Consider the following 19,150-nt stretch of genomic DNA (forward strand, 5'->3'; position numbering starts at 1 on the left):
ACTGTTGTGCCGGAGGGACATGCGAATGAAAAGCACTAGACAAATGGCCTAGGTGCAACTCGTTCGTAAGTGTTGTGTTCTTAAGTCTTTATCAGATTTAAAAATTTAAAAATATTCCAGAAATATAATACATTTCCACAACTCAAACCAAAGACTGTGATTCGCCATTTTGTTTATTAACGTGTAAGTAAACGGCTCTCTTTCATTTCAATGTCTCCCGTTAATATGTAACGGTTACTTTTTATTATCTTACACTGAAGATCTTGTCTCGACCTAGATCTGGAGTCTGGTCTGGATCACATATCTCAACTTGGCAATCATTTCCAAACATTCATTATTGAGTACTTCACTCGACCGTGACTGACCTGAGGCAGATTAAGCTTCTATTGACGGTAATGCCAAATCTTGTTAACACAAACCCCTATCAATGATTCCTCTGTATCCTTGCGGATGGTGTAACTTATGATTGTTTCAGTTTGCCTCTGGTCCTAAGATTTCTATTAGCTGATGATTGTCTTCTTTCTCTTTCATGACCCAATGACCTCTTAGGTCATGCCTGCCAGTTCGGGTTTACGAGACTTATTGATGCCTCATAGTTAGACAGATAGCATAAGGGAACGGCCCATATGAGATTTGAAGACCGACGCCGCTGGCATTTTCTCCTAGTTATTTGCCGTATCCCGGGCATGCTCGGTTGTGCAGTGAAGATGGGTGGTTGTTGTCCATTTATATTGTGTGTGTTGTAGATTTTTTGGTCCGGTTCTATTTGCTGTACCCGCCGACCACTCCCGAGCCCAACGCCAACACAAGTGGACCCGCTGTATCAAAGCTGGACTGACTTGTAGCACACAGCTACAGACGAAAAAAGCCTGCCTCCTTTTTACGGCAGTATGGACATCGCCCTCGAATTATATAGCTCCGTCAACGCATCACCCGTTGCACAACATAAAACATTTACAACAAAGACAACACAACATATAACAAAAGGAATGGCGGATATGGTTTGGAAGGATAATGAGGATGCGGAATCAAAGGATGAGACCGTTGTCTCTGGCGAATTGGTAGATGAGCCTCATGTAGGTGAGGTCCCTAGTCGCCAACACTTCCCTTATTTCTATACCCGGTCGTCTGCCGTTGCTCTCGACTGCGCTCAAGAAAGAGAGTCTTGCGGTCTCAAACTCCACGCAGGACCACAGAAGGTGATCCACATCGTGAAATCCGTCACCACAGCCACACACCTTCGTCTGAGCCAGAGTTATACGCTGCAAATGAGCATTCAACGCGAAATGATTCGACATAAGTCGAGACATCATGCGTATGAATGCCCGGTCTGCAGAGAGCCCACCGAACCAAGGCCGCAGGGACACTTGCGGAGAGATCGAGAAAAGGAATCGCCCGAGATCATCCGCCTCCCACATGCTCTGCCAGCGAGACAGGAAAAGTTGCTGTGGTGGGCGAAGAAACTCTCGGGCCGAGATTGGACGGTCGTAAAAGGCGCCTTGTTGGACGCCTGTTTTGGCCAGTGAGTCTGCCTTCTCGTTGCCGGGAATTCCACAATGGCAAGGTACCCAAATTAGCGAAATCCTGAACGCCTTGTCGAACATGGAGCCAAGCAATTCTTTGATTTTAATGACCAGGAAATCCTGACTCTTAACAGCCTTCGGGGATCGTAGTGCTTCGATAGCGCTAAGGCTATCTGTGAAGATGAAGTACTGATCCGAAGGTCTCGCTGCTATAATCAATAGTGCGTACAAGATTGCGGCTAGTTCTGCGGTGTAGACACTACACGTCTCCCGCAATTTGAAAAATGCTTCGACGGACTCACTAAAAACGCCGAAGCCGGTGCCTTCCTTAGAGGATGATCCATCAGTATAATACTGGCTACTTTGGTCTAAATGGCTATACTTATCCCTGAAAATGCCCGGAACTACCATCGGGCGAAGATCATTCGGTATGGTTTTAATTTCCTCGTGCAACGAGGAATCTGTTGTTAAAAGGGAACTGTAGGTCTCAGGAAGGGCAGCACGGTTTAATGCCTGTGGAGCGCTAGGATGCACTTGTAGGGCAACAAAATCTTCATAGATCTTCAAGATCTTGCTCTTAGAACCTGTCTCTAGAGGCGCTTTAAAATTTTCTTCCATCAAGGGATTTGATACTGAAGAACGGGCGATAGCATTTCAAAACGAAGTTTCAGCGGCATCACTCCGGTCATCACTTCTAGGGACATGTTGTGTGTTGATTTCATGCTGCCTAGTGCGAGTCTAAGACAACGATACTGTAGCCTCTCTAGTTTGAGGATATGCGTGTTGGATGCCCGATGGAAGCATATGCTGCCATATTCCAACACGGAAAGAAACCGTTAGCTCCTGAGGAATGTTAGAATATTTTTTCTTGGATGTTTTAAGATACCTTCCTAATTCTTAAGCATATCAGGATGCCCTGACCGTATTGCTGAATTGATGATGATAACAAAAAACAAGTTTATTATAAATCTGATGAGACTTCAGCCTTTTTATGTTTTGCGTGTATTTCTACAATAAATTTGGCTTTATTTCGAAAAACAATTATAATCTACAATACATTTTCACATATCCAAGTGTTAATTAAGACCTGTGTTGATCGAATACTGAATCCAAAATGGAATTTATTGGTTAGCAACTATTCCCCGCATGTCCTCGTGCTCGTTCGTCTAGAACCAAGGATACCATCCCCCGTACGTAATACCCAGCAGCTTACCATCGACGGCCATTTCTAGCAGCATCTCGGTTTGTTGCGCCGTCGAAAGGACGGCCTCACGGCCAACCTTCTCCGTGCTCACTGCAGCCGATGCATCGACCAGCGCCAGATACCCGACCAAAAACTCGCGCTGCTGTGCGATTAAACCGAACCGTAGCTCTTCCGCCAACAGTTGCTTCGGATTGGCACCGCCAAGCTTCCGCAGGACCGTATTGACACGCACCTGAGGATTCCATGCCCTAGCACCGTGGGACGCACGTGGGCTGTCGGCATTGTCGGCCGCTCGTAACCGCGCAGCCCTCAACCAGTCGACGGTCGGTTCGCGGACAAACACCTCCAGACAGGCCCGCAGCAGCAGGCGCGAATCGCGCAAACACTGTAGCGTGTGAAGGTGACACTTTTGCAGCAGACCCGCCAACCGCATCGGTTCCATCACGCCCACGAACTGCGGCGTTAGCCGGAACGGTACCAGCTCCGGTATGGGCAGGTCCCGCGTCCCGGCACTGAACGCTATGCCGAAATCCACACCCACCAGCATGCCGGTCGCACGTTCCAGCACAACGTTGCTCAGGTGCCGATCGCCTATTCCGAGCGCCCAGCAGGTCATGTTCATGGTGGCCAAACTCTTGGCAAAGTTCATGCGCAACCGGTAGAACGATTCGGGCGAGGCAGCCATATCGTACAGCGCGCGTTTCAATGTGCAGGCGCGTAACGTTTGCGACAGCTCGACGTACTTCGATCGTAGCTGGTCGGGCATACCGAACGCCGCCGCCATTCCGTACAGGGCCGGCGAGTTGTACGAGCCAGTGTGGCACGATTCGTTTCTCGCCGCAGTGTCCTGGCGCGAAACGCTTAGCAGAAAGCGTCCATACTCTTCGAGCACGTGGGCCTGTCCCCGGTCGCCAGGGTTGTAGCGTGGTGCAGCCTGCTTTGCGATGTCGCTCAGTGCAATCGTCCCCTCGAGCCAACCGAACAGACCGAAATTGGGCCGTATCGGGACCACTTCGTACGTGCGTAGCGCTAGTTGATGCTCGCGGCAGTGCCGATCCCACCGCAGTCGGTGCGTTATCTCACGCTGCAGCTGCTGGATGCGTTGATCCTGCCGGAGATCTTCACCAAACTTGGCCAGGAAGCGATACTGCCTTCCGTCGCTACCGCGGAACGTTATTTGTATCGGTTGCCGAAGCGTCACAAACACCTGCACATCCGGAAGGACTTTTACGATCGTGGCGTGCTGCGCGGGGTTAGGAGTGTCACGATCAACTCCGTACTGTCCCGGGATCTCGACGGAAGATTCGCCCCGCCGGGCGAATCGCATACTGCTGCAGTGGAAATCCGCTAGCCAGGGCGAAAGGTCTTCCAGCTGCATGTGTTTGGTTTTGGTGCGGGGTCGCATCGATTGGAGCGCATCGTCCAGTTCCTGCAGCTTGCGCAAGATCACGCTACGATCGTCCACTGGATGGAGCAGCATCAGTGTACGAAAACTATCGACGAGCGGTAAGGCAGCTCGATACGCCTGTCCGAAGCGCCATAAATCGTTGGAGTCCGTGGGGAATACATCCGGTACTGTGCGATCGATGAACGTATGGAAGGCGACAGGGTCGGTGAAGCTATTGAGCTGGCTTTTCAGCTCCGTCAACATGTGCTGCAGACGCGTTTCTGGCATCACCACACGACAGAGCTCGTCTACGAAACGATCGAGCACGGGGAAGTTTAGGGCGGCCCGGAACTGCAACACAATCGGACGAACGGGCCGGCCTTCAATGCCGGCTAGCATGAGTCGCGCTGGGTGATAGAGTGCCATCGGGTGTTCCTTGACGAGTCGCATCAATAGCGCATCCAGAAAGTGTCTCTCATCCGACTGTTCGTGCGATCCGACAGCATCATTGGCAATCTTCATGTACGACAATAACTGAGGAATCCAGGGTAGAAAATTCCACGACGGTACCAAACTCGAGCGTTCGTGGAATTCGCTTCTTAGTGTGTTGTTTTGAAGGTTTCGTAGCTGTAACAGCACAGGAAACAGGTGTCTAGCCTCACGGGAACCGTATTGTATCGCTGGCAAAAGTGAGCTCACTAGCGTCCGCTCAACTGGAAGTTCCTCTTCTTCACTTCGTTCCGGGCTTAGTTCCTCGTAACAGTATCGAGCCAGTCGAAGGTGAGCTTCAGCAAGCTCCACTAGCGCACTGGAACCTGAAGAAGAGTCAGGCCGCAACACATCGATACTACGCTGCAGGCAATGCGTTGACAACCGGCCTAATCTTTCGCTTAAAGATATACCCTCCACGACCCGTCCTTCATCCGGAAGTTTCATTACAACTCCAATCATTTGTTGTATGTGCGCGGAATCCGCTTCCGCAAGATCTTCCCCAGTGCTCTTGATGATCGTGCGAACAGATTCGGAGAGTTGGTATACTTCCGTCCATGCCGTCCGCTTCACGCGAGCCATGTCAGGTTCATTCTCAACGACCGCTATCTGATCGTTAATCTTCGCCAGCTGTTTAAATCCTCGCAGTAAAGGTTGAATCTGATTAGACGATCCCTCAACGTGCCGCATACGATCGAAGCGTATGCGTGCGATTTTTCTTCGCAGTACGTGCTCCACTGAGGGTTCTCGTAGGCCTACGCATGATTCAGAATTCCGCAGGCTCGCAATAAGCCTGCCCGCGTACTTGATGTTGTTCTGCTCGAACGCCACGTCCAGCAGCTGAAGCTCCAGTTCGTACAACAGTCGGGACAGTTTGGAAACATTGCCCAGGGTGTCCCCTACACCGTCCGACCCCTGTGGGCCGCATTTAGATTCGAGCTTTACCAGCAGGAATCTACGGTAAGCTATGAGAGTGTCCCAAGTGGTGAGTGAATCCGTCGATGCCGGTCGTGCATTTTGCCACGAAGCAATCAGACCAGCGGTGGCCTGCTCTAACCGGTCGGTCGTACACTCCTCCAGCAGCTCACTGTACGCAACCAGCTCAATCACCTTCCGCACACTGAGCAAACAGTCGGTGCGCACCAGCCCCGACAGCACGCCGGCACAGTGCCACTCGTCGAGAAATTGTCGCTCGGTCTGTTCGCCAAACATCCGCGCACGGACCATCTCTTGGCCCGAAATGTACAGCGCCGTCAGTGCCTCGCCAAACTGCTGCCGTATGTGTTTCGCCCGATCGGGGATGTGCAGCCACTGCTGGAGCATATTGTAAAACTCACGCCCAGCCTCATTGCCGGCCAGAACCAGCAGCACATTCCCGTGCACGTAGTTGGGCAGCAAGTTTTCCAGATTCCAGTCGTCGCTCCACAGCTCCTCGTGGCTCGTCACCTGATTGCCGATCTCGTCCAACAGCACGTCCCACTGTCCGAGTTGGAGCAAGCAGTTGAACGCGGATTTGTAGCAAAAGTTGCGTTCCTCGACACGTGCTTGGCTTATGCGCATTACCAGCTCGCAGTACGCTCGATGCGCTCGATCGTATCGCCCCAGTGCTTCCAGCTCGATCGCTTCCCGGAGCTGAGGATCGCTGTCGAGCTTCTCGGCGAATATCCCCTCCAGAACGCTGTGCTCGTGCATCGCTTGATACAAGCTCGACAGCTGGAGCCAGTGTTCCGCCTCGGAAGTGATGCGCCCGCCGGTTCGCACCGGTTCCTCGTCAAAGTCAGCCGCATCCGTTAGTTTCGCCTCCAGATAGAGGGCGCCCATCGTCAGCATATTGGACGCGCCAGCCACGGAGGCAATCGTGCGCGGTGCGAGTGTAAACTTTCCCGACGCCCTGCCGAGCGTTAGTTCAATCAAACCTCCGAACAGATTGGGATCACTTGCTTTGCTGGTGGTCTCCAGGATGCGTTGCAAGGATGCATCCAGCCGACGCACGAAACGATCCCACTCGTCACCGACCATGCGCACCGTTCGACCGGCAGCATCTCCCAGCACCAGACATTCCACCAGACCGTTAAAGATGGCCACAAACGTTTGACGAGCACACGCCGTATCTCGTCGACAGAGCGCCTGGAGGGGTAGCAGAAACGCTAGCAGGTTGATCTGCAGATCAGGATAATCGGCAAGCCGGTAGCGCCGGTACAGTGTCACCTGTGATGCGGCGTCGCGCCGTTGCTCCGAACGTTGCCGCTGGTTGGAATAATGGCGTCTTACGGCCCACGTTGTTTGCTTTTGCCGATTCGCTTCACTGTCCCGGAGAATGCGCTTCCGTAGACGGTCGAAGGTGCGCTCCTGTTGCGTCGGCTCGGACATCGATCCCGTTGTTCGCTGTGATCGACGATCCAGCTGTAGCGAGCTAGGCTCAAACAGAAGCGTCTGCTGTGTGGGCATTGCGAATGTTTCATGTCCTTTAGTGAATCGCGTCGGGTCTTGCGTTGGTTCGAAATGACCATTTTCGTCCTGCTGCGTCGTACGACCCATGCCGGCAAACTGGGTAGCTCGGATTAGCTGCTCCATCTGCGATCCTCGGCCCGTGATGAACGATTGCAGCTGACGTTGCTGTGGCGTGTCCGCAAACATTGGCGTAAGCAGCGTCATCGTGTGACGCTGTCGCGCAGCAGTTTCGATCGTGTACTCGTTAAACTTCACGTCCGCATCGAGATACTCATGCAGAAACAGCCGATCCTTAGACTCTCGGCAACGGATAGCTGGATCGAGCAGCAGCGCCACTGCACTGCCAAGAAACTGCGCCTCTACGGTGGGATCGTACAGGTCCGCTAGCAGAAACAGGAACCGTTCCTTCACATCACCTGGCAGCTTGCCACTGTCGGTAAGATATTCGAGAATTCTCGCCCTGGTAGAGGTGTTCGTAGCATCGGTCTCTTGACCTCCACACAACCCTCGAATCAGCAATCTCCAAACAGAGTGCTGGCATTCCTCGGAAAGCTTCGTGAAGTGATGCTCATGCATGTAGATCAAAATTTCGTACGCCACCGCTCGACACTCGGGACGGGTGGCTGGCTCGGTCGTCACACTGCCGATCGGTTCAATAAGCTGCTGCAAATGTTGCGTTTCACGCACCAGTGGAAGTGATCGGTTCAGCAAATGTAAGGTAGGCAGCTGTAACTCGTTGTCGCGCAACAGCAGCACTAACTCCATCGACGCCAGCTCTCGGTAGAGATCGTCCTTAAACGTCTCCAGCCGCCCACCGAGCAGCAGCTCTAGGTACATGCGCTTTTCCGCCACAGCGGAAGCCGGAAAGCGATGGCTTAGGACGGACAGAAACGGATCGGCTATCGATGGGAAGCCTTTAGCGGTTTCGTACAAAATTTCCGCAAACTTTCGATCATATTCCCGCTGGATGGCCGACAGCTTGGCAACACATTCGATGTGGAACAGTTCGTCCACACTTTCGTCCCCATCGTCCAGCGGCAGACCCTCGGGATAGAGGTGCGCCAGACTGTGGCCCAACAGTAGGGCGGCAGATTTGAAGCTTGTGCTGTCTGGCAGATCCAGGCAGCGTAGTACCGCACGTAGATACTCTTGCTTGGTGCTCTCCATCCAGGGTACAAGCTTGCCGCGGCCCTTGGTGAGAATGATCGTTCCCAACTGGAGACCCGCGATGAGCTGAAGCTGTGATCGTTCCTCCGACTGTAAGCGTTGCCGACTGCCCGACACCATTTCGTAGAGCACCTCCGCCGGAACGATCAGAACGTCGTGCCACTGAGATACCAGCTCCTGGATCAGCTCTAGATTCAGTCGTAACGCTTTTGCTGTTGTGCTTCGGGCACCTTGCTGCTGACAGGCGTGGTTAACAAGGAACCGTAACAGTACACTCGCTAGTGAGGCAGCTTCATCGACAGCACCTTGCCGTTTAGATTCGCTGGAACCATTCCACTCCAACACCAGCGCAATCAGGTCCGTGACGAGTGGATTCAGCCCGCGCACGGTACTTCCATCGACAATGAGCTGCATCAGTGGGCACAGCAGAAGGGATGCATGGGGTTGCAGCTCTTTGCGACAGTTGTCGATTAGCTTCGCCAAAAATAGACGAACATTTTTCGGCTGTCCCGCATCGGTTAACGAACCTGCAAGGAACTGTACGACTGCAGTCAGCGGCACCTTGCTCGCCGCCATATGCCGAATGCATCCACAAACCGTCGCCATTGCCTCGTGCTCGTTGAGCTTCGTTCGCTCGAGCGACACGCTCGAGAGCGTTCCCCGTTGCCGTTTGGCCAGCTCGGCTGCATCCTTTTCCGCCACCTCCCGGGCCGACAGCACGACGGAGTGGTTCAGATCGAACCGAAACACCTGCTGGCTGAGTGACGACTCCCGCACGACCGATAACCCGGGATCCTTGGAGAACGAACGGGGGAAGGGTGGACCCACACCTTCTTGCCTTATAGCGACACGCTTTGCAACAGTACGGGGCGTTTCTTCCTGCTCTTGGCTGCCCTCCAGATACAGCTCATCGTTGCTGCAGTCGATCAAGTGACGCCACAGATATTCTCCCTTTTCGCGAGTCTCTCGGAACAGCAGCACCGAGTACATGCGCGCATCTTCGTTCGTGTTCGAGATCAGTGCAACTAACGCACGGTAGGCGGCACACTGGTACTTGCGAAACAGTTCCACCGCGCTACGATCGCTCGAAAGCAGCACAACGCGCCGGACGCTGTGAGCTCGCTTGCTGAAGTCTCCAACCAAACGCTGGCCCCGTACGGGGGCGCCCTCATCCTTCGGCGAACCATAAAGCTCCTTTGCCACGGGACAGCTCTCGCCTGTCAGAACACTTTTCGGCAGCAGTGCAGCGTAATGTTCAATCAGCCGGAAGCTAGCCGCTAGATCAACGAGCGCATGCTCCAAATCCCACCCGGACCGTCCGTTGATGTCCTCCGTGGTGTAGCTGGAGATGGTGCGAATAATCCGTTTGTAAAACTGCACGATCGTATCGTACTGGCAGTGCCACAGTGCCGTACACAGATAGCGTCTCAGTATCGTTTCACGAACGGTCGGTGCGTACGCATGGTTTGAAAACAGCTCCCACAGCTCCTGCAGACGATCACACTGCATCTCGTACGGTTGGTCGTCGAAGAAGCGCTCGATGGCATTCCGTATCTTCGATTCGGCAATGTGTCCCTCCCCGTCCGGTGCCGTCATGTGTATGATCGCTTTCAGCAGAAGTGGCGACCGGGAGACAATCATCGCATCAAGCAACCGTTCCAGACAGTTCAGAAATCCAACACGCTTTGGGCTGTTGGGCAGAAATTCAGTCGAACGCAGCGGAAAGTGTAACGTTTGTAACGTTTCGAGAGCACTCTCAAAGCTTTCCCAGTGCGATTCCGTGGTGTCCGGTGTGTCGCCCGGTCCAAGCACGGTCGGCAACAGTACGATGGCTTTCGTTTTCAATTCAATCGTAACTTCCGCTCGGGAGCTGCCTATCAACTCGGTCAACCACCGTCCATAGTTTGGCCCGACTTTGGAACAAATTTTGTGCAAAGGAAACGGGCAGATCATCATCATGCTGGTCATCAGCTCAATCATCTGCAGATCACACGCTCCGAAATGGTTCGGCTGCAGGCGTGAGATGGTGAACAGTTGGGACCAACCGTTAAGCAAGGCTTCTGACAAACTTTCCAACCGCTCCTTGTCACCGGCAGCTTGCCTTCGGTAGCTATACTCCATCAGATCGCACAGAATTCGAACGATGAATGGAAAGCTATCGGCGGAGAGTGCTTGTAGGAGCGTGTCCAAGCACTGAGACGGTTTAGTGAGGAACAGTTCATATACGGCTGATCCGAAGCAAACGAGGAAGTACTCTCCGTGACGGATGTTCGGGTGTAGCATGTCCTTGCTCAAGCAGTAAGCAACTATAGAATCTACCAATCCATCTTCAGCGTCCGACAAGCTAAAGACAGCTTCCAGGACAATCGTACCAAAGCGTGCGGCAGATGGGCTCAGCACTAAACACACGCGCTCCTGTCCGATGGCTTCGTAGCAGCTGGTTAGTAGCTGCCGGGCCGCTTGCTGAACGCGTTCCTTGTCGTCATCCATCAGGTGTGTGCCTCTGTTTCGTTGATGTTTCGCAATAAATAGCAAGCCTTTTGCGCTTTTCTGATACGCTGTGTCGATCGTTCGTCGTGTGAGAAGCGTTTGCATTCGATCGCCCAAATCTTCCATCACAGCTACCAACTTTTCGGACAGCGCACTCGCAAAAAGCTGTCCGACACGTGAGTTGCATCGTTCCATCAGCTGCAGTATCAACGCATCCAGTTGAGCTGTGCGCTGGTGATCATTTTTCTGCCCGTCCTGCATCACCTCAACATTGCGATCGATCCCAGGCTGATGGTGTGGTTTAAATAGAAGCGCCAGAATAAAGTCGATCACCGGTTGCTCCTGCCACAGTGCTAAGCATTCTGCTGGGACGTTATCCTCGCTGGTACGGGAAAGCAGCAACGCTAACAGATCAACGATTTGCGCAACGACAGCCGATTTCAGTGCATCGAACCGTACAATCTTGTCCGCGTTCATGCGAAGCTCGTAGCTGCTCATGTGAATCTCGCGCGTCCTATTAATTGTGGCCATTATTTCGTGCACCGAACAGTCAACCACCGATCGCAGGAAACAGTGCACGGCGGGTAGAATGCGACACAGCAGCACGTGTGCTAGGTCTTCCCCGATCAGCTTTTCTCGCTCCAGCCAGCAGTACATGTCAATCGTCGCTAGCAGATACTCCAGCCAAAGGTAGATGCTTACCACAGACGGATCCGTAGGCCCGTCCCACAAACTGAGCAATGTTGGTGCCCGCTCGATACCTTGCGCAGAATCAGCCTGAAGGCAGATGGATTTGATCTGCTCGCTGGTGAAATGTTGCTCCAGGAACTGTTCTCCACCCGCCACACCTTGAACCGCTTTGGCGAGTCGGGGGAATAGCTGCATACACTTGTGCCGATGGAGTCGCTGGCGGGTGGCACACTGGCGAAACAACCAGCACACCAAATGTTTCAACTCCCTGCCACCAATGTCGGGCGGTACGAGCTGCAGCTGTTCGGACCGGTTCACTTCGCTCCGGTGGCCATCGAACAAAGCCTTTCGCATCTCAAGCAGTTTCGCGAGATGGTCCAGCGCGAGTAGGAACTGTTCCGCGATAGCACCATTACCGTCGGACGCCCATCCACTCTGCTCCTCCGTCACGATCAGCCCGATCGAGTAGGAATGCATCAGCTCGAAGGTGTAGCGCACGATTTGCAAATCTTCCTGCAGCAGCAATCGGAACAGATTGTTAAAAGCCAACGCAGACCCGTACCGATGCGAAGCGTTCGATTCTAGTGCGTGCGTTTTCAGCTGCTCCAGCAGTGTGTTTTTGATCCTGCGCCGATCGTTATTCGATTGGGCGCCGCCACATTGCCGGTTCGTCCACTGGAGAAACTCGCGCAAACAGCGGATGGAAAGATCGCGGACAGCACTGTTCTGCACGTTGGAGGTGGCATCCATCAAACAGTCGAGCAGGGCGATGGTTCCCTGCTGGCTCAGCCTGGAAGGTTGCGTGACGAAGTGGATGATTTGAAAGAGCAACGGTTCGAACATCTGACACACTGCCAGATCTGTGTCGCAGCTCAGGTGCAGCAAATGGTGACATAGTTGAGCCCTGCAAGGGGGCAAGAGAGGCAGAACACATTTTAGGCAATCAAGAAGTTAGACTTCGCCACCAAAGGAACCAGGCACGGAAAGGAACGTAAATGGAGTTCATCATTAGTTGTTTCTGTGTTCCAGTGTTGGGTAAGTCATCGACCGTTACGCATCGGCACCGGAAACAAGCGCATAGTCTAGCAGAAGCAATGTTGAGCCTTAACGCCGCCGGTATCATTCTGGCACTACTCGCTTCACACTCCCTGTGCAACCCTCATCCGGAGCCGGATCGTACGCAGCAATGCAAATCGTACCCCGAATCTTGGCGCACGGTACAAGAGTTCCAGTGGAAGGCCAAGTTTCTGCAGCTTAATCCACCCCGATCGGGCTTATGCCCGTTCGGTGGCTTTCCCGGCATTCAGTTCGAAGCTGGCTGTGTGGATGTGTACGTATCCTTTCTGGGCGGTGTTCTCAACGTAACCATGGAGTGTGAACACGACACGGAAGAACGACGGTTGATGGCATTCGAAATTGAAGCCGAATGGAAAATCAAATATCCGCTACCATTGCTGACGGCGGTACGGTACCAGCTGCTGCCGAACGAGAACGGTACGCTGCTGCTGGAAGGATGTACGAAAAGTGCAGCGAACGGATTGCTAGAGACCAGCTCGTTGCGGGTGCAGCACATCGATAGCTTCAACAAGGACGCTTACATTCGGCGTTATGAAGGGAAAAATAAGTCAAAATCGTACGTACAAAACTATGTTTCCTACGACGCAAAGTGTTCTTGCGTGTACCGGAATGAGGTGCTATTTAACATAAGCACCGTGAAGGACGACAAACGTTGCTTTCTATCCTGCACGATGCCCGTTGAGTGGATGTTCATTTGTCTAGCGATGATCGTATCGTCCATAACGATCGTCGTCTGGACGTTTATGGAATTACCACGCATTACTAGGAAGATGATGATAGAATGCCGGAAGTAGGCCATGGAAAGCTGATCTTCATGTCTAATAAAATAGTGTGTGTGTGAGTTTGTGTGAAGACATAGTTTTACTGCATTTTCAATTAACTGTGGAACAGGCTGCGCTCCTGCACGTCAAGTAGCTTTCGAGCACGGAGCAATCTCGGAGGGGCGTAAAGCAGAAGTCGCGAAAGGAGCACCGGCACACTCCAGAATCGCATGGCAAAGCGCGAAAATTTCGAATCGCTGCACAGATTCAAGGCGCGCCAGCGAGTGAGCAGCCGTAAGCCACCAAACAACAGCTTACTTACTTACTTACTTATCAGGCGCTACAACCGCTTTGCGGTCTTGGCCTGCTGCAACAATCCTCGATACCGCTCACGGTTCAGGGCCGTCGTCTGCCAATCCGTTATCAACGCCATCACTCCATCTCAATTTGGGCCTACCACGCCTCCTCTGTCCGTGTGGACGGCCTAAAAGGACTTTACGGGCTGGGTCGTCCGGTGTCATTCTCATGACGTGACCAGCCCACCGGAGCCTGGCGAGTGTAATGCGCTGTACGATAGTGAGATCATCGGACAGCTCGTAGAGCTCGTCGTTTGGTAGCAGCTCCTCCATTGTCCTTCCACACATACGGGGCCAAACATCCTTCTGAGCATCTTCCTCTCGAACGCGGCTAAGAGGGCTTCGTCAGGTTTGGCGTATGGCGTATGTGAGTGCTGGGACTTTAAATGTTCTGTACAGTCTCAGCTTCGTCCGTCGCGACAGGTATTTAGAGTGGAGAAGTTTCCTCAGACTGTTGTATGACCGGTTGGTAGCCAGTACCCTTGCGCGTAACTCAACATCAATGTTGTTGTCGGTGCTGACTTTTGACTCCAGATAGGTGAAGTTTTGGACGACTTCGAAGGTGCGGTCACCTATCTGTACATCACCCCTGCGTAAATCAGTGTTTGTTAGCAGGGCCGTTGGTGGTGCCACCATCATTTTGGTTAATCTCCAACCCGAGATTTAGTGCCGCTCGCTCGATCCTTTGATAAGCTTCTGCTACATAGGAGAGCCTCAAATCAATTATGTCTATGCCATCAACGCATGTCAGGAGTTGGGTTGACTACCAAACAACAGCAGCATATTCCACCACCGAGTGCACAGGGGAACAATAAAGCGTCTTTATGGAGGTCGGGTCGTTAAAGTTGCGCGAGATTTGCTTCAATAGCCCGATGAGTTGATTCCCCTTAATGTCGATCTAGTTCTAGCTGGTCGCGAAAGTGTCTGCGGGTCGTCCGGTGTCATTCTCATGACGTGGCCAGCCCACCGAAGCCTGGCGAGTCTAATTCGTCATTGTAGCGGCTCCTCCATTGTCCTCAGTGGGAAGACCAGCTGATTGCAAAAGCGTCGAAAGTGCATCCTCTTCTTCCTATTTGGCTCTACAACCTCGAGAAGTCTCTCGCCTGCCATTGCTGGCTCTCCGTGACTTGGTTTGACCCATAGACACAGTCCAGATGGTCCTCGGCCACCGGATCGCTCCGAAAGAGCGCAAAACCAACATTTTACTCCCCTGAACGGAGAGTACAGCTAGGGAAAGCTCAAGCAAAGAAAGTCAGAAATAGCGGGGTCATACCGCCTGAGACTGAAGTGACAATGAAGCAGAAATGGGTAGGACTAGAAGTAGTTAGAGTTGTGCAAGCAACACTCAAAAAGTTTCATAATGGAAGGGCTTGAAGAGCGGGTAAGGGGATCGGAATGTTCTGATATCTTCCCGAAGTACCCCGAATATGTAATCAGCAAAAACAAAGCTATCCTTACCCTCCTAGCTCATCTAACACCCCGAAAGAAGTTAGTAAAGGTTAAAGGCTAGACTTGTGCCATGTTTCATTCGCTTTCGAGGTGGATAATTTCTCTGCTGCTGAGCATTGGCAGTGGTGCACAATCGGTTCTACTGCGAGACTTTTGCTGTGAGGTACCTTCCTGCCGATGGCAGTACCAGGGTGATTTCAACCTTAGCGCCAAACTGCTCCGAATAGTCGCGGACCAGGGTGGCGAAAATCCGTTCAACACTTTTCAAAATTTTTCCCAAATGGGCCAGTGCTTGGAGCTGCATCTGGGGTTTCGGAAAAGCGTCCTCAACATAACAGTAGCCTGCCGCAACGTACACACAGCGCCTTCCGCAGCCATCAGCGGGCTCATTGCAACGATTGATCTACGGACGGATGCGAACGGTTACGTGTCGCTCATCAGTTGTTACCAAGTGGATCGGCGTTCGGTGCGATATGGAGCGCTACTGGCCACGACATCGATCGGTGAAGTCGTTCGATACCAGTCGGAGCTGTACGAGCTGAGCTCATGGGCACAGGCGCATGAGGAATACATTTCGCACACGCAGCCCTGCCAGTGTGCCTATCGGAATGAATTTTTGTACCAAGTACACGAGGGATCAGATGAAGGGTATGACCGGCTTCTACTTTTACGTCGCGCTCTGTTTGTGCTTGTCGGAAGTGTGTTGCTTGTGTGCGTGCTTACTATAGTGGTGAAGATGAGCAAGTCCAAATAAAGGTGGCGTTTAATGAAAACCGATTCTTCATACTCACCATAACCCGGCCAGCTGATCCTGATATCCGATGCCCAACAGATACAGCACGATAGTGTGCAGAAGTTCACAGGCGGCCAGCTTTGTCGCACGGTCGCTACACTCCATCGCTAGCTGACACACACGACCGACCATTCCGTCCAGCTTGATGCACGGACGCGTTCCACTTTCGCAGAGCAGCCGCAACTCGAGCGATCGTCCACTATCCGCATCCCAGCGCGTCAACGAGCTCCTGGCAAACTCGCCCGGTCCAGCAGCTGCCGGAGGACCGGTCGTTTGCTCCAGCTCGTCCACCACCAGCCAGCAGCATTCGTTCGGTTGCAAATGGGACAAAAATTTTAAAATTCGCATCTGAAACGTTACGAGCTCGCTCGTATCGGCCGTCCGTTCGATGCGGTGCTGCTGCTTAATGCGTTCGATTTTTCCAGCCGCCACGTTAGCCGTTCGGTGACGCTTAAACTTGGCCAAACGCAAACTTTGGGCCGGTGGTTGGGTGGAGTCACGGGTGCGCAGGAATGACTCCAGCATTGGTAGAACTTGCCGGAGCAGCTGCTCTCGCTGCGTTCCCTTCAACGGTGGATGCCGGAAGCGGACAATGCGCTGCAGCGAGTAGAGCGCATCCCGCGCCATCGAAAGCAATCCTCGACCGATGTGGAAAGCCGTCCGGAATACTTCCACCATTAGTGGCTGCTGTCGATCTTCATCTTGCACAAAGTCGAGCAGCAAACGAACGGGAGCTTTCAGCACAAAGCGAAGACACGCCAGCTGTAGCTCTCCCATAGCGTGCAACGCTCGCTGTATCGTTTGCTCCAGATAGTACACCAGCACCATCTGGATCGAACGGACGTCCGGGTCTTCTGGGGCGAGATCTTCTCGCTGATGAAAGTAGCCAATCGCTTCGGCCGTTCCGAGTCCCATCTCGATCAGCTTTACAAACCCACTGACCAGCGGACGTTCGAGCGATTGCTTGACAAATCGCTCGAAATACGGACGAATCCAATCGGTGAACAGTTCCCGCACGGTGGCTGGCGTTTGCGGACCATGCAAAACATCCCGGCTCAGTTCGACCAGGTTGAGAAAGATATGGTAATCCTTCGGTTTGATCGGTATGAGGTCGATGTTGGGATCGCAGAAGAACAGTTCCCGCTGTTGGCCGTCGTCGTCCTGGAAGGTTCGTTTGCGGGTAGATAGATCAAGCTTTTCCACCATCACAAACAGTGTGTTCTGGAAGGCTCGATAGATGGCCCGTAGCAAGGAGGAATCTGATGCGCCGCGTGCCTTGTTCAACAGGCCCTGCCACAGGGGAAGATAATTTTTGTACGTTACCAGATCCCGTTTCCAGTCGGTTTTGCTTTCCGGGTCATCGTCTGGGGTGGGTACGGGAGGCGATGAGCCAAAGGGCAAGGCGTGCGTACAACTCCAAACAATTCCTTGCAGCAGAATCGCATCCAGTAGCTGGTCGCGTGTACTTCCGCCCAGCTTGCCAATGTTTTCCAGCATGCACACAAGCGATCGTACGATGAGCTCGTGGTGCACCGTAGGCAGATGGTAAAAGTCGCGCACCAAAGCAACGGTCATGGTTTGCACCGAGACGAGCTGTACCGTGGTTAGCTGCTTGGCATGGGTAAGAATCTCCGACAGGGCCTGTATGAAGTCGGGCAAAAGGGCAAGCATATCGCCGGTGGACGAAGCTGTCCGTTCGCATATGCCCTCGATACGCTGCAGTACGATTGTGAGCAGGTCGTTCAGGGACACACTGGCACCGGCGACCCGTTGACAAGGGCCAGCCATTATTCCGAACCCGCGGATGGCAATCCGTACCTCCCAGTGATCTGCATTGGGTGAATTAAGCAGCTTCCGATAGTAGCCAACGTACTGGTTGAGCACATCCACCGTCGGCGGACATTCCCGCTCGCTCGCTGCACTCGTTAGCGCTGGGTTCGACAGTACGCGTGCGATTTCTCCATGAAAAGCGTACAGCGCGTTCAAACCAATCTGTCTGTCATCCTGGTTGGTTGATTTAATCCATTTGCCAGCAAGCATCGTCTGCCAGTGCACATGGTCCAGGTAAAGGTGTAGCGTAAATAAGGCTGCATGGTTGGCCAGCAACTGTAGCGCATTCCGGAAAACGACCCGCTCCGACCGTCCCTCGTCCCAGATCGACAGTTTCTTTATCATCAGATACAACCGCTGGCGTAGCTCCCGATCACTCTCGGAAGGTGCAAAGTGGGCTAGAAACAAGTCCAGCCCTCGAATAGCCCCTGCCAGGGAGACCAGCGAAGGATAGTTTTCCTCCAGCAGTTGCCTTTCCGCCGCGCTCATAAAGATGTCGCGCATTCGGTCAGGTGCGGTCACACTCTCCGGGAAGTGTTTCGCTAGCTGACCCATCAGCTCGTACAGATTCTGTTGCAACCGATTAGGTAGCTTGCCCTGTTGAAACACCGAGAATAGCTCACCCGACAGCTGGCCAAGCTTCTCGTAGCTATCGCTTCGCAAACATCCGTACGCAATACTGTCCTGAAGCACGAGCGCTGCCAATTCTCGTGGCCGAGCCGGAACAGAGGACGATTGAATGCAACGGACCACGATCGGTACAATGGTCGGCATCCGTTTGCCCAGCAACGGCGAGTGTTTCTCGATGGTTTTCCGCAACAGCTCGAACGCATCTTCGATTACCTTCGCAAAGTGTTTCGCGTTGCTGAAGGACTTTTCCAAAAATGCTACCAATCCGTTCGGAGAGGTCAGTAAACATTCCAGTTTAAAGTCTGCAGGAAAGAGAGGGTAGATGAATAGGCAAGCTTAGAATGGTATCGCGAAGAATCCCTTACCGGTTTCCGTAGGGCTTTCGTCGGCTTTGTCTATGATCAGCTGTGTGATGCGGTCGATGACGCTGCGAGCTTGAGGAATCTGTTGCGTGTCGAGGCATGTTTTCAATTGCCGCAGACAGGTACTTAAATCCGATGCCATTGCGCTGCAAACGAAACGTTCCGTGAATCCTGAAGCATAGGTTTCGTACCCGCACTGTACACTTCACAGAAAATCAGATGAACACCTTTCACTCAATTCTTCACATCAACCCGGTTATTTTGTACACCACTCACAACACAACCTAGCTATAGATACACAATACTAAAACTGTTTTTAATGTAGTTTAATGAATCATATTTACGTTCGCAGCCCGGTCGCAAAAGGAAAGCAAAACAGTGGAAATTGCGCGCCTCATTGTTATCGTTTTTCTGTCAGCTGTCAAACTGCACTGTGGTCGATTCTCCTGAAAGTTGGCGATATTTGTGTAAAATTCGTTATTTTATTTACT

General features: G+C 52.7%; 1 protein-coding gene across 2 annotated transcripts; it reads right to left on the reverse strand.

Annotated features, from left to right (window-relative positions):
• Positions 1-2,481: 2,481 nt before the first annotated feature.
• On the reverse strand, positions 2,482-19,063 carry LOC118502668 (DNA-dependent protein kinase catalytic subunit-like). Of its 2 annotated transcripts, none has more exons than XM_036035138.1 (4): positions 18,887-19,063; positions 18,663-18,805; positions 15,836-18,599; positions 2,482-12,305 (listed from the first exon to the last, which is right to left on the reverse strand). In XM_036035138.1, the coding sequence occupies exons 2-4, from the start codon at positions 18,799-18,801 to the stop codon at positions 2,690-2,692; spliced, it is 12,519 nt and encodes a 4,172-aa protein (XP_035891031.1). In that variant the 5' UTR covers positions 18,802-18,805; positions 18,887-19,063; the 3' UTR covers positions 2,482-2,689. The 2 variants fall into 2 exon arrangements, with proteins under 2 accessions (XP_035891031.1, XP_035891032.1); XM_036035139.1 differs by having other exon boundaries at positions 19,004-19,018.
• Between the last annotated feature and the right edge of the window lie 87 nt (positions 19,064-19,150).

The sequence above is a fragment of the Anopheles stephensi genome, chromosome 2 (assembly GCF_013141755.1).
Source record: "Anopheles stephensi strain Indian chromosome 2, UCI_ANSTEP_V1.0, whole genome shotgun sequence".
Taxonomy (NCBI): domain Eukaryota; kingdom Metazoa; phylum Arthropoda; class Insecta; order Diptera; family Culicidae; genus Anopheles; species Anopheles stephensi.